Source organism: Atta cephalotes (assembly GCF_000143395.1).
Source record: "Atta cephalotes unplaced genomic scaffold scaffold00068, whole genome shotgun sequence".
Lineage (NCBI taxonomy): Eukaryota > Metazoa > Arthropoda > Insecta > Hymenoptera > Formicidae > Atta > Atta cephalotes.
In genome coordinates, this window is record NW_012130132.1 from 91,575 (window position 1) to 107,747 (window position 16,173).

Sequence of the window (16,173 nt, forward strand, 5' to 3'; positions counted from 1 at the left end):
AGAACAGGGAAGGGTGAGGCGCAGTCGTACCGTATATGGCATTTATATAACATGCACACCTTCTTGTGTTGAATGACTTTAATACCTGCAATAATAATTTAACGTTTAGTAGAATATCATTTCATAAAGCATAAATTCGAGTTCTGTTGGCGCACAAAAACAAACCTTACTTGGAGAAGCCTTTTCTCTCCTTTGGAAACTGCGAGATCGTGCGTTTTATCTTGTTTACAATATCGAAAATAGAATAAACCGTCAAAATTGCTTACCAGTTCACTTTCGATTGATGGGGATATGAATCAACGTACTTTGAACGTGCTCGAAAACTCCGTGCACAGAATGATCTTCTATCAAAGCCGTACGCTTTTGTCTCCTGGAAAAGTGTGGGCAGTCATATCTGGAATCTCAGCTGACCCATGCTTCGTCTTCTGACAGTTCGATTTTCTTCCCGGAGCTTCCGTTTCCAAGTACGATGAACCACTCGTGCATTGTTTACTTAATGAAACGTTTGCGTGTGAGGAAGCGTATGTGAGTGACGTGTCGGCGTATTCACGACTGTATACGGGGTGTCTGAAAAGTTATATTATGTTACAACGTTCGAGTCCATGGAGTTCGCTATTAAATGAATAAATGTTTTGTATTATATATTTTTACAAGAGTTGATATCGAAGATACATCAAGTCTTGTAAAAATATTATAAAAAGTAGATACTTAAATAAATCAATTAAGATACAAAATTATATTTGAATAAATGTATAAAGCAATTAATAAAAGCATAGAAGATACTCAATTTACTTCGTAAATATATGAATGAATTCTGTTTGTATTAGAATAATTAGAATATTCTGGCCCAGAATATTTTAAATAACATGTACAAACAAGATTCATTCATTTTATCCTTGTTTAACATTTGATGAATAAGGCTAAAATGATACTCGCAGATACTCGAAGTTTTCGAAACGCAATTGTTGGAGAAAAAATTTCTCAAAATTTTTATACAAATTGGAACATTTTTTAGAAATACTTGAAAAAGTTTATCTTTTTTTTAGAATTTTTCATGTCATTTTATTAGAAAGAGAAATTTTAGAATATTTTTTTTCGGAATTCACATGAATAAATGAATGTTTTAGAATTCTAGAAGAAATACAGATTTTTTTTGACATCTGTGTGAAGTGCTCCAATTTCTATAAAAAAATCAGAATTTTCTAAAAAGTTATAAAATTAATCAGAAATTCTAAAAAATTTGATATAAAAAAATTCCAAGAAAAATTTTCATTAAAATATATTCTTAGATATACCGTTTTTGATAGTTTCTTCTATAAATGAAATGCTGAAGATGTGTGATTCATATCTCAAAACATTATCAAAAATATAAAAATTTCAGATAGTTTCATTATTATGAATATCTGTGTAAAATTTGAGCACAATTCTGATTATTTTGCTGCATAAAACTATTATAAGCTAACATTAGTTTATTTGATTAATTATTTGACTAATACTTTAAACTGATATAGCTAAAATATTCTTAATAAGTTTTGGATGTGAAATGAGGAATTGACTGGATTTTCAAAGAATTTTATTTAGATTGGATTTTTTTCTCAATTTTGAATGACAATTTTATTTTAAGAATATAATACATGAACTAAGAATATGTATAACAATACAAATATAAATAAATTAGATTTACTCGGCGTAATTCAAAGTCGAACATTCAATTGAAATAATAAGTCTAACTTATTCACGTTCGTATTGTTTCTGGGAATTATGCATTTTACGCACTTCCTCTTCATTGTTTCGAATTTTTTTTTTATTCAAACATGTGCGATAATATAAACCGAAATCAAACCTGCGTTAAGATATATATAACATTGACACTTGCAACCGGCACACCGACTTGAAGAGAACTGCAGCGTCTCCTTATATAGTTTCGTAACATCTATAAATATCAATGGAAATTATAATTCTTATTCCAAGATTATACGTCATATAGTACATTATCGCGTTGTGGTGAAAGATGAGTGTAAGCGGCTATTATATCTAACTTAGGATCCCGCATGTACAATACATAAGACAATACGAATTTATTGAGGTGTAATCGCGAACTGTAGTTAGTCCGTATTATAATCATATATTTTGCGCTTTACAGCTCATCACTACGTCTCGACGCATATTGACGATTATCATATTTAAGCCTGCATCAAAGCTATTACGATAAGTAATAAATTTATATTATATAAAATTATAATTCTAATATTTGATATTATCAGAAAATATCATGTACGTCGCCACTAAAAACAAGAAATATTTTTATCGCAGTTAATCTAATTATATGCTAAACCAAACTCTAAAATTATATTCTTTTCATTCAATAATAATTCCCCAAGAAATTTTCGCCTTGTATTTTATTTCGACGACGTACGATTATCTGTTGACATTGCGCTCAGTTTAAACGAAGAAAAAAAAAAAGTTATCAAAGGGGAACTTTCCACCTTTACTCATTCATAGCAAAAATTAAATTATATGTTCTATGTAAATTACATATTTTATATATGTTTATAACATACTTTATGTTATAAACGAATAAGCGAGAGTACTTATACTACTATTGATTTGGCTTACGATTAACATATAATTCAAGACTATATATGAAAAAAAAAAAATAAAATAAAATAAAATCTATTCATATTGCATCAATGTGATTTAGAAGTGGGTCTTTTCCATCGATCACTTTGATTCTTTTGAACGTTTAGCGTTAGAAACGCATTGCCCGATCTCAAAAACTATTGTAATTGCTGCCGCCCAACTGCGAGTTGAAAGTTCTGTTGTTTGGAGAGTATCCTTGCCTGAAGTTGTTACTTAAGCCTGTATATAAAGAAATCTATATGTACGTATACATAAACATAGTAAATAATATGTCAATATTATGTCAATGTGATATAATAAACGCGAAAAGAACATTTGCTTGTAATTTAAGTGTTAAAAATTATAAAACTGTTTTCAAATTATGTAATAGGAAAAAATATATACAAAATTCAATTTATAATAATTGTAAGAGATTATTAGATATATTTTCAAAATATCTTAAGTACAATTATTTTATTTTATCTTGTTATGTTTTCAGATATTTTTTGGTATGATCTAACAATTTTATCTCTATAGAAATTGTTAATATGACAAAGACTCGTAAGAAATTATTTTATATATTTTAAAAATATATTTTAGAGAATAACAATAATTTAGAGTTTTAATTTAAACAGTTTTTATCTTCTGTAGCGTGTTTTTGGAAATTTTCCATATGATCCAGAATTACCTCCACAGAAATTGCCAATGCCACTTAGTGACATGTTACTTGATCCGCTGGATGAGTTCATGAATAGCTCAATGTATCTGTGCGACATGTGGCTTTTATCCTATAATAAAATGTGAAGAAGTTAAAATTATATTATCTTAAAATTACATAATCGCGCGCGCGCGTGTGTGTGTGTGTGTGTGTGTGTGTGTGTATATATATATAAAATCATACATAATCGTATATTATAATCATATATACTGTTTAAATGATTTCTGAAGTTGACTTCGATTAAAGAAATAAAAAATGTACACACAAACCTTGCACATTGCTTTCAAAGCTTCTTCATGAGTCGCGAATTCTACATCAGCTTCTCCCGATGGACGACCACCATTCTCAAGAATAATGCGAACATTTACCGGTTCAATTGGTCTAAAGAACTGCAAAATAAGACCAACCATCCAAAATGTTATGTTATTGAATATTAGGAAAGAATTTTTGAAAAATAGAATTTTATCATTATTAAATAGAATCTTATCAGTTATGAGAATTACATCAGCTATGTCTTGTTCTGTCGCTTTGAACGGCAGTCCTCGCATATGGATACTATACACGCCAGAATTACCGCCCCAGGAATCATTGTTGCCTCTATAATTGCCACCCTTCATGTCCATGCTGCCACGCATTCCCATATTGCCACCACGAGATCCATAATTGTTCCCACTTCCCCATGGACCGTTATCAAAGTCTAAAGATTACACAGTTTACGATAAAGCTGAAAATAGACTAGAAGCTCTAAGGAAGTAAAATATAAGACATGTAAATACATACGTAATGAATTAGTACGTGAATTGTATATTAAGTCTCTATTACGGTATTGTCCTGCACGATTGTCTTCGTACTTCGATAGATGAAAGGAATCACCTCTATTTCTGGATCCTCTGCCATTGTTGCTAAAACGATTCATCCCACCGAAGCGGTCACCACGAGTATACGGCGCGGGCCTCTGATTGAAGCCGCCCATAGGACCACCGCGCATTTTCGGTCCGATACTAGCGCGTACCTCGGATAAGCTGCTTCGGAAGATCTCGATATATCTGTTAACGATTGAAGATATACGCGTTAGAGATGCACAGAGCGATACGTTAGCAAATAATCATTATTATTATTATTATTATTATTATTATTATATTATTATTACTCTCACCATACAAATGCCACCAAATTGAAAATTCGACAAAACTTAACGATACGGATTTAATTCGAGATATCACAAATGGTGAGAGACAAGAAAAACAAAAACAGTGATACACATTACTTTATAGAAACAGAAAAAGTGTAAAGAGGAGCCATTCCTGCACAGCAGTAGCGAGAGATTAATTATTTACTGTCTGACGTTTACAATAAAAAGAAAAAAAAGGAGGAAACTTGTCTGGCAGTTTGGCATTGAAGTTGAGTTTACAAGTGTGACAGAACAATTATATTCATACTAAACCTCCGCAATTTTTTATTAAACCTGCGAAGAGACCCTCCCACGATGAAATTCCTTCCCGACGTATCTACGTCACACGTACCCCACAAGCCCATGCGACGCCGACGATCTTCGGGTAAGCTACGCTCACGATTGCACCCTTTTGCAGATGAACGAGCATTTTGGTTGATGTAGATTATCAATTTAACATACGCTGACATAAAAAAAAATGTCCTAGTGTAATAATAAAGCGATTTGAAGTTTACTAAATAGTTTTTTTTTATTTTAAAATTTATAAGAAGATTTGATTTTGAATTTACAAGACAGTTTAATCTTGAAGTTTAACGTTCATCTGCAATTATGGGCGTCGCTTAGACGTTGTCGTATTGGATCGATGGTTATATCTCTCCACCTCTCTCCCTCTCTCTTTCTCTCTGTAGCACCCACCGAGCTTTGGCATGCCCTACCCATTTCCCATGGGATTTGGTGATGATGGTAAGGGGCTATCTCCCGCCCCCCAACACCCACCCATAAATATAAATAGTTGGGTCCACAGTACTTTCGCTTACGTACGACTATTTAGTTGTAATTGTGTTTTGAGAGAGGCAGTTTCTTTATGTCAAATAAGAAAAATTTTCTAAATGTGATCCTCTTTCGACACAAAAAAAATTCATTTATAACTTTAAAAAACTTAAATTATTTATCTCGACACAGCAAGATGCGGGATTTTCTCAAATTAGCTTATGTTAAAAATTTTCAAAACGATACACATGTACTGAATAGAGCTTAATAATAATAGTACAAATATAATGGTTCCTCCATTTTCGTTCTCGCGCGGAAAATCCTCCTCAGAGAAAGATAAAGAAGCTGCATCCGTATCGTAGAATTCGTTCCCACTATTTACTAAACGAAATGTATATACCTACATGTACTACGATCATTAATATAAATGATATGGAAAAGTCATAAGTATACCCAAACCCAGCTATACCGTCTCAGTGCCCCACCTGTGTCCTATCTTTTCCTTGTGTTTCTGCAGAGCGCGCTCCGCAACATCTTTGTTAACAAATTGAACGTAAGCCTCCCCAGTACTGCGGCCCGTGTAGTCTGTCGGTAGTGATATCCCGTTCGGAAGAATCTCCAACCCTGACCCACACATAATCAAACATCGATATTGTAGCTTATAGGCACCCATTAGGAAAAAGATGTTATGGTCAAGTTTATTAAAACCCTTATAAAAGAAGCAAAACTTTTAAGGACTCTAAAATTGCGCACATATGTGCGCATTCTTTTTCTTTCTTTCTTCTTTCTCTTCGTGATTCTCCTTATACAGATATAAGACATTAAATTGCCACGTCCGAAAACCAAAGTTAAGAATTAAGCTCGATCAAATCGCGCAATGAAAATATTTTCGTTCGTACAAATTATAAAAATCATAAATCTGCGACACATTCGTACAACTCAGCGAAATCTTAAATCTTAACTAAGGCTAATCGTCGATATCAGAACACAGAGACATCGTTCTTCAGATGGAATTTAATTTCATCTAATTTAATTTAGATAGATGCGTTTGAGCCATTATCTCATTACTTTTAATAGCTAATTTTAGATTAAGCAACTAATATTGTTAGAAAGCAATTGTTACAGCTTACTTGCTTACTATAAAACTCATTGATGCAAGATAATAATTTTAGTAATTTAATTGTTAAAGCCATCGAAAGTATTCCGTCACTGCGTTCCTGAGACAAATGTTGAATTTCATTTATTCATTTTTATCTTATGAAAAAGGAAGTATAAAAATATAAAAAAGCTATATATTTGAAAAAGATGAATAGGTGTCTGTTTTCCAAGGATTAAATAAAATCTCAATGACATTTGATATCAATTAAAAAGCATTGATACTGGATACTTTGATTGTTACATGCTAAGTACCTGAGAAGAATTGTGCAATTTCCTCTTTCGAACAACCAAACGGCAGGCCGCGCAATCTCACGCAACCATCGTCCATCGCGTTCTCCAAATTTAGACCGCTCCTCTTCACAACCCATTCCATTTCGCCGCGTTTTGCTTTAAAAACTGAAACAACATTATACATTTAGATCCAATGAGGAAGTAAAGGTAAAATCATATTAAAGACTCTTACAATAATTGAAAACTGCTTTTTTTATTAAATACAACCATTACATGTTAAAAGAAATTATAAAATTAACCTTCGATATAACGATGGCCCATGTGATCTCTATCTCTTTTGCAAGCCTTCTCAATATCTTCTGGAGTATCCATTTCCACATAGGCTTCGCCACTAGGGCGTCCCTCACGGGATGTAGTCATGTGAACTCCATTCTTGCCATTTGAAATCGAACAGTCGCCAAAGAATTTCATAATCTCATCCACAGTGGTGGACCATGGCAGTCCACGCACCTTAACGACATATCCCTCCTCCTCATGATCTCCACTACCACTCGACATGATTCTAATCTAATGCAATCTCTCCTTATAAATAATATCTGCAAATACAAAGATGGAATATTTTACAATCAATTTAGCTCAAAGTAAATGTAGCAATAAAAAAAAGTAGAGAACGCTTTAGGATTGGTTAGAGTTGGATATTTCAAATAATATAATTACAGTGTACAGAAAAATTATAATAGTGAATTCAATTGGACACACTAATGCACACTTAATGCATATTAAAGTCTTTATAGACAAATAATGTATACTTAATATAAATATAAAATACTTATATAATATAAATATACTTAAATATAAAGATTAAACTGTAAAATCTTCAATATTTTGTGTTATTTGATAAAATACATATATATATTTTAAATACATAGAGTACATTCAGCATTTACTGAACGCTCAGTGAAGAAACGAAAAAATATGTTTATTGTAATATTCATAAGTTTATTGTAATATTCTAGAGTATCTTATCTGTTAGATAATATTTAATATTATATTTCTTAGTGACTAATTACTGTTTAATAATTTAATTCTTAAGATCGTGAACATTCATTAAGCAATATGAGTGACATAAAATTGAACTCATATTGTTCACCTGGAAAAATAATAAATAGTAATAAGTAAAAAATATAATATTAAAGCTTACCTATAATAGATAAGTTATTCTATATTATGAATATTATAATAAACATATTAATTCCTTTCTTACTCATTGAATGCTCAGTGCCCAGTCTGTAATACTAAATGCACTCACATTTTTTCAAATTTATTAATTCAAAGTTGTATTTTATTTTAATACACTGAGATTAATATATGATGACTTTAATATGCTATTGACTTGATATCAAACTTGAGTATATAAGACTTAATTATATTACTTGAATTATATTACTTGAATACCAGCAATTTCGCAATTCTTCCAAATTAGATTCACATTACATGTCGAAACATGCACTTTTCACAATTTAAAACATCTTGGAAATTGTTTTGCAAGAAACATACACAAAACAATAACAAAAAAAGAGAGAAGAAAAACAAAAACCAGAATATATCAACAATTTCCGTCAACTGTTTTCACAGGCTGAATATTGACAGATAAATTGACGAAAAGAACACGATAAGATTAAAAGAGAAAATAAAAGTGAATAATTTCTGATCGCAAAATAATCACTCATTAGACTACGGTGTTCACTTTTAATCAACTCACAAGTAAAAATATATGCGAAAATCATGAAGAATTTAACTGACACTAAACGTTGGGTGTTGTAACGGCGACATACTTAGATCAGTTTTTTATTCCTATAGTAAATTATTTTAGTCAAATATCAACTATATACCAATTTTATTTTTAAGTTCCAAACATAAGTATTAGTTCAATTATAAAAAAAGACCTAACAGATATTTGATGAAACATCTCGCGGAGGAATGCCATTACGACTGTTGGGAGAAGCAATGGCATTCGACAAGATTCATGATACCGACTCGCCCAACTTACCGCCGCCTGGGGCGTTGAAATACTGCTTTTCCCGTTCTCGAGCACAAAGTTAGGTAATTAGAGAAATCTGCTCGAATTTACAATATTATCTTTGAAATCGTTCGTTGAATACTACATACAAACGATCAACACAACCGAAGTAGAAATACTTGTAAGTATCGAAACCGAAGATTCGTGAACAAAATGGCGAACGATGACGACGCGTTCGACAAAACGATCGATGCAAGTCGTGTTTCTTGCGTTCAATTTCTAGAATGAATCCAAAACTCGACTTCCATCAACTCTAGTATCTTTTATCCTTGTTCAATGAACAAGGATAGAATGATATTTGATATGACAGAGTTGAGTTTTGGAACGCAGCCAGAAGCGCAATCGCTCAGGGTCACTTTACACCGATTAGCTTAATCGACCAATCGCATTTATCATTTCATTTAACGGCAGATGCGATTGGCCATTCCAATGGACTAATCGGCATTTCGTAAAGTGAATCCTAAACGCTAAAGTCTCATTATTTAATGAAAAATCGAACTGCATGTATAGTCTTTCCATTAAATTACGTGTTTTAGGGCCGATTGTTTCACCTTTTGGTAAATTTTACCTGTTAGATAAATCTGACAATCTGCGCGTGTGATTGGGTAATCTTGCTATTTACTCAACAGATAAAATTTACCAAAAGGTGGAACAACCGGGCCTTAGCGTTTACCGTATCGGAATACTCGGTATTCTAAAAGCTCTCTATTAATGCATTTGCAATGGCTGCGTTTAGAGGATTCAACAGTTGAGTGAACACTTGCTGTTATTAATGTATTCTTTTAGATCATCCAATCAGCATTTTAGATCTGAATACATCAAGAATACATCAATAGCAGCAAGTGTTCATTCAATTGTTAAGCCCGCTGATCGCAGCCATTGATATACCTAAGGTTTGTTCGCGTCACAAGCTCCAACATGCTCCTATGACAGGTTCTCTTCACATGAGATTTGTTGGCGTCGCATGTTTCAACATGCTCCCTTCATAGCTTTTACTTACTCCAATGCGTTGATTAGAATGAGTAGGAACTATAGCAGGAGTGGGGGCATGCGACGCGAATAAACCTTCTGTATCTTCAAACAAGATGAAAATTACAAAAGTAAGCAAATTTATTAGGTGTTGATCAATGAAATAATTAGTATTCTAGTATATTTGCTCACTTTTACAATTTTCATCTCATTTCAAGATATAAAATCGATCCCCTGGGGTGCGTTCAACTTAACTCTGTCAACTTCGAGTATCCTTTATTTAACATTCGGTGACCAACAAAGATGAAATGATACTCGGAGTTGACAGAATTGAATTTTGGAACGCAATCCTGGATGCTCTATTGAATACATTGTAGCCAACGTAACGAGTCTCCGCACCGCCGTGATTCTTGCCAGATCGATCGCGCAACGTCCCGCAGTTTGAAAAAGAGAGAAAGGAACTAAGGAAGGGAGAAGAGAATAAGCACGAGAGAAACCGGACAATTTAGTGGACTGACGACGACACAGCGAGTGGCTTGAATTGTGTGGACAGCAATTCGTCTCCCCGGTACAGCTGCGTTTACAGAACAAGGAAAGCGAGTAGCATTGTGAGGAGGCGATCGCACGCGCGACTCGCGAGTGTGGCGGCCGGCTGGCTGGCACGTTCTCGTCGTCGTCGTCGTTGTCATCGTCATCGTATCATACTCGCACAGTCCGTCATCCGTTGTCGTCCAGTCAGTTGTCTCGTTACACGTCTATTTGAGCAAGGACGCAGCGGACCTGAGTGGACCACGCGACCGAGCGAAACGGGCGAGAGCGGACCCAACGAGCGGAGCGACTCGGCCACAGCTACGAGCCCGTCACGATGAGTTTTCTATTGTGAGTCTTCTCTTCTTCGCCTCCGCGACTTTCTCCTCTCCGTCGCCGTCGAATCGAGTTGAGTCGAATTAAATCGCCGCCCTCCGATCGATACGTCCTCATACTTCCTACAAGGACGAGACAGAACGAAGCCACAAGAAAAATCCTAATCTTATTCACCTCCTTTTGTGACAGCTGACGATTTATTTTTATTTTTCTTTAGGAAAGATCCTGCTTTGTTTCTTATTCTATTCCAGGATGTCCTGTTTTCTCTTTTTTTTTCTTTCATATCTTAATCTTAATAGTTAATCTTTACAGTCAAATTTATGTTTTGTTCTCCATGACGAAGTTGATGAGGATGAGATCAATTTTGATGCTGTCTACCGATGGATCGATCGAGAGTAAAAATAGCGCGCCTATCGTGCGGGAGATTCTTCCCTTAGTGCGTCTTCCCGCGGGACCTACAATATTTCTCGAATGTCAGGATTATCGCTCGACGCGGCACGTAATCTATGAATCATCCGTCTCAGTGGCCGCGCCTTGTGCTCCTCGTCATCGAGAATGCCACGATGTTGACGTTCTCGGAGTCACTTTGACATTCGTGATAAATAACGCAGTCGCTTTCTGCATGCGCGTAATCACGATCAGCTGAGCGTTGCGATCGAGCAGGGTTCCTTTTCTTCAAACTATGATTTCTTTACGTTTTTTGCATTTGTAAAGGAAAATATATTTAGATTTTTTTTTGTCTAGAAAAAAAGCTTGACCAGAGAAAGTGTATAGACACTATAGATTGTAGAGATATAGATAAAGAGGGAGAGAAAAAGAGAAAGAAGGAGAGAGGGAGATAACGTTTGCACTTTCCTACCTGCCTCTTGTTGTTCATTTAGTGTAAGCGGGTTTTTGGAGAGAGAGGAAAGAGAAAAAGATTTGCTGAATGTAGGAAAATATTAAATCCAATAAGAGGTTTAATGAAAAATTATTTTTGTACATATTTACATCATTCTTTTATTCCAAAAGTGACACAATAAAAGAATGATTTATTTTTTTTTACCATAAATGAATTAGATGAAAATTACTCCGTCGATCATCAAAAGTAATTTAACTTCACAGTCTGTCCATTAAATAGCACTTCTATTATTTTTAAAATTTTCAAAGAAATAATATTAAGTTGATGTAAGTAAATGTCGGTTTTCCATATTATAAAATGGTGATTTTCCTTTTTTAATATATTCTACTATATTTTCAAAAGTTAGCGATGCGATTATATTATTTAAAGCAAAGTTTCAGCTTTAAAAATCTATGTTTTTTGCAATATGATTTTTAATGGAGTTATGAGCAACCAAAATCAAAATGCTCCTTTTAATCCGTGAATAACTCAGGAACAAAAGATTGTAAGAACATTATTAAAAAACGATTTTGAAAAAATTTTAATTTTTACGATAGTAAAAAATTTTCTCAATTTTTTTTGGATACCTACAAAATGACAAGAAAATTTTTCATTTTTTTCAGCTGATAGTTTTCTAGTATATATAAAAATTATCAAATTTACACCAATTCAAAATATATATATAATGAGTTTTTGAAAGTAAAGTTTTCAAGCTTAAAATTTTTTTTAAATTTAAATTTTGTTCATTTTTTAATGAAGCTACTGCTCTTAATAATAATACAAAAAAACGTCATTTTATTCATCATTCCAATCCCTTCTATCAGAGTAATACATTTTGAATTGTGTCATTTTTATAAATAAAAAGGAATCTTCTGCAGAGAACATGTAGAATTAATACAGTTTGAAAAAGAAATTCTTCCATTTTGAATTATTTTAGTTTATGAAGATAAACTGAATAAATTATTAATGATATTTTTAATTATTTTTGATGAATTATTTTGGATTTGTTAATAATTTTGTAAGATACCAAAATCATCACAATTCAAATAAGATAATTTTTTTGAAGTTATAAAATGAAAATGACAAAAATGAAGGTTATATTTATTATAGAAAAAAAATTTCTGGATCTTATTTATTTTTCGATTTATATTAGTAATAATAGAATTGATGTAGAAATGAATCATATTTATTATTGAAAGAAAAATGTATATTTTATTCATTAATTTATATATTTATTATATTCTTAAATAAAGAATTTTTAAAACTAGAAATTATTTAGCACATCAGTTTCGCCTCAAATACTGTGGCATCGTACATTATAATATCGGATAAAGATTTATTCTAAACGTAAGAATATATAATACATTTACGTGTCACTCTTATTTCAAGACAATAAGGCTGCTTTCCTTTTAGGAGACAATCGACACAAGTATTTTATCTTTGTTATTCATTGAATGCCAAGAAGAACGACGTTTATATCGACTGTATTTCTTAAAAGGAAAGCAACTTAAGTCAATCTTATTTAATTCGATGGAAGAATTGTTGACTCTAATTTTAATATTGTTTAATTTTTGTATTGCACAAAATTGCGAAAAGATTAAATACGTTAAGAAGTATATACAAAAAGAAAGATATCATATAAATACTAGATTTATTATTACGGATAAACAATCAGAGTTAACTGTCGACTTGTTATTGATAAGATCTAAAACTGGCAGACTAAAAAAAACTGAACAAAAGAGGAAAAATATTTTTTATCTTTTTATCAAAAAAGGTGTTATATTTTTTACCGATATTGTTTGATTAGTCCATCATTTTCTGTTAAATTGAAAAATCGTTTTCCCTCTTTTTTGAAAAATTTTATTTGTTTAGTTATCACTTTTGAAATAAAGAAACGATATATATCTTCATTGAACATTTGCGCTTCAACTAAACATTTCAGGAGTATAAAAGACTGCAGCTGAATGGAGAATTTATTCTTATTATTATTAAAGAAATGCACTCTTTGATAAATCAGAAAATAAAATTATTGGAAAAAATTATAAAAAATTAAAATAATATAACGGACTCTTAGAAACACATATTGTATACATTCATCTCTATATTTTAATTAAATGTTAATGTTTGCCATTTTTTAATCTTATCAGTAATACAAGTGTTATTAATAAGTATTGGCAGTCAGCTGATTGACATTGATTTATCTATAATGATAAATAGCTTATTTATATGACATCTTTTTTCTTGCTTTATACCTCAGATTTTTAAGCGAAGATATGCAATTAGAATTGTATAGTAAATATCGAACTAAAATATTAAAATAATAACTCCGAATTTCATAATAAGAAACAGAAATCACAGATCTTTTAATATCTGTCCTTTTTTCTTTCAAGTGGGAGTAGGTCTTCCAAGACTTTTAAACCAAAGAAAAACATTCCGGAGGGTACTCATCAATATGATCTAATGAAACATGCCGCTGCTACATTAGGCTCCGGTAATCTACGATTGGCAGTAATGCTTCCTGAAGGAGAGGATTTGAACGAATGGGTCGCTGTTAATAGTAAGTTGAACATTATATCTTTATATCAATCAGATCTAAACATCTGTCTTTTTCTTTTAGCTGTTGATTTTTTCAATCAAATCAACATGTTATACGGGACTATCACAGAATTCTGTACAGAGGAGAGTTGTCCCATCATGTCGGCCGGACCAAAGTATGAATATCACTGGGCCGATGGTCACACGGTGAAAAAACCTATCAAATGCTCAGCACCCAAATACATAGATTACTTAATGACCTGGGTGCAGGATCAATTGGACGACGAGACTCTATTTCCATCCAAAATCGGTGATTATATAATTATCTTTACGTGTTTTCTTTTTCGTCGATCATTCCGAACAGAAAACTAATTCTCGATTATTTTCTCAATATTGCAGGAGTTCCTTTCCCCAAGAATTTCTTATCTATTGCAAAAACTATTCTGAAGCGGTTATTTAGAGTATATGCTCACATCTATCATCAGCATTTTAGTGAAGTTGTACAGCTCGGTGAAGAGGCGCATTTAAATACGTCGTTCAAACATTTCATATTTTTTGTTCAGGTATGCAATCATATCTTGCAAAAAGTTAATTAAATTAAAAGACTAAATTGATAACAAAAAATGATAAAATTTCACGATATAGTAACACATGTATACTAGAGATTCAAGTATGAATGAGACAAATCAACGGTTGATAGACGGTTTTTTACACTGAATGATGACAGATAGAGATGTCTGCTCACGTATTGTATAGTTGTGACCTCATGGCAACTATTTTCGTCATTGCAATGTTAGGATAAATAGTACCAAGTGCACTGTGCCTTCAATAATGTCTCTTCTCTGAACTGTGCATGCAATTTACGCTAAATTTCAACAATTTTAACATTTTTATTTGTAAGAATTGATCGTATGAACTTGAATAACTCATTGTGGAATGACTTGGTACCATTTGTTCGGACATTGATAACAACGACTACAAAAACAATTGTACGAGACTATAACTATATAGAGCATGATCAGTCAACCACATCTATTACTCGGTGTAAATACGTCTACCAACATCGATTTGTATCAAAACAAAAAAGTTTTATTCGTATCTAAATCATCCTTATGTATATAAAATCAAATAATTAGATTATAATTATATACATAATTATAACTTAATTATTTGATTTTATTCCTGATATTCAATATATAATATCGCATTGTAGGAATTTAATTTGATCGAGAGAAGAGAATTGGCACCTTTGCAAGAGCTAATAGAGAAACTGACAGCGAAAGACGCACGATGAGTCCGTCTATTGTCTACGAGCCACTCGTCCTCTCGAAACTTTTCCAAAGAATCTCTCAACCATGCTATCTTCGCTAACCCGCACATATAATTACATTATTTAAACTGATCTATTAATCGCTAACTCCACGATCTGCCTCTGTTTCAAAGAATTGGCGGCAAAAATTGTCGCCGCTTCAGAAACAAGCGATTGACGCAAGAAAATACCTATAGTGTTCGCTGTGAAACTTCATTCTTCTCTGACGGCGCATAGATATATTCTGTATACTCACTATGTGCACACATATAAAAAGAGAGAGAAAAAAATTTATCGAGTGGATAAAGATAACAAGACGGAAGTTATGAGACGGCGCGTTCGACTTTGTGACTGTTTTCTCCAAACGTTCTTCAAGCACGTTTCAATCGTAATTTATTAATTGCACTGCTGATACACAAAGGAGAGATAAGTACGAAGTGCATATTTCGAGGAAAAAATGAATTTGAAAATTCTAGATACACGCGTCTCTGTTTCACAAACAAATAAAATTAATCGTAATGCTCATGGGTATTCTGCAATTTCGTTATTATTATCTGCTGCTCTATTGTCGGATGTAAAAATATTGTCGCTATTATATAACTGTAGAAATTACTGATGCTTCGTATGGCTATGTACAAATGCGATGGCATATCGTGAATTTCGTATGGTTATTTTTATGTTTAGAGATAGTTTTGTAAACAACAATTTTCTATCATTTCTCGAATTAGTATCCCATGTTTCTTATCGAGAAATTACACATTGTTGGTATAATAACACATACACGCGCGCACCCCCCCCACCCACACACACACACACACACACATATATGTATAGTGCCGTTAAAAAGGAAAGACAAGTTAACGCGCAA

At 32.6% G+C, this 16,173-nt stretch overlaps 2 protein-coding genes across 2 annotated transcripts; one reads left to right on the forward strand and one right to left on the reverse strand.

Annotated features, from left to right (window-relative positions):
- Nucleotides 1-2,770: 2,770 nt before the first annotated feature.
- Nucleotides 2,771-7,226, reverse strand: LOC105623925 (heterogeneous nuclear ribonucleoprotein H2). Its single transcript, XM_012205295.1, has 8 exons — nt 6,968-7,226; nt 6,690-6,833; nt 5,765-5,903; nt 4,211-4,383; nt 3,841-4,034; nt 3,607-3,726; nt 3,308-3,407; nt 2,771-2,859 (listed from the first exon to the last, which is right to left on the reverse strand). Exons 1-8 carry the CDS (start codon nt 7,224-7,226, stop codon nt 2,771-2,773), a joined length of 1,218 nt encoding a protein of 405 aa, XP_012060685.1.
- Nucleotides 7,227-10,582: 3,356 nt separating this feature from the next.
- On the forward strand, nt 10,583-15,290 carry LOC105623926 (MOB kinase activator-like 1). Its single transcript, XM_012205296.1, has 5 exons — nt 10,583-10,596; nt 13,852-14,018; nt 14,079-14,306; nt 14,396-14,559; nt 15,210-15,290. The coding sequence occupies exons 1-5, from the start codon at nt 10,583-10,585 to the stop codon at nt 15,288-15,290; spliced, it is 654 nt and encodes a 217-aa protein (XP_012060686.1).
- Nucleotides 15,291-16,173: the final 883 nt, after the last annotated feature.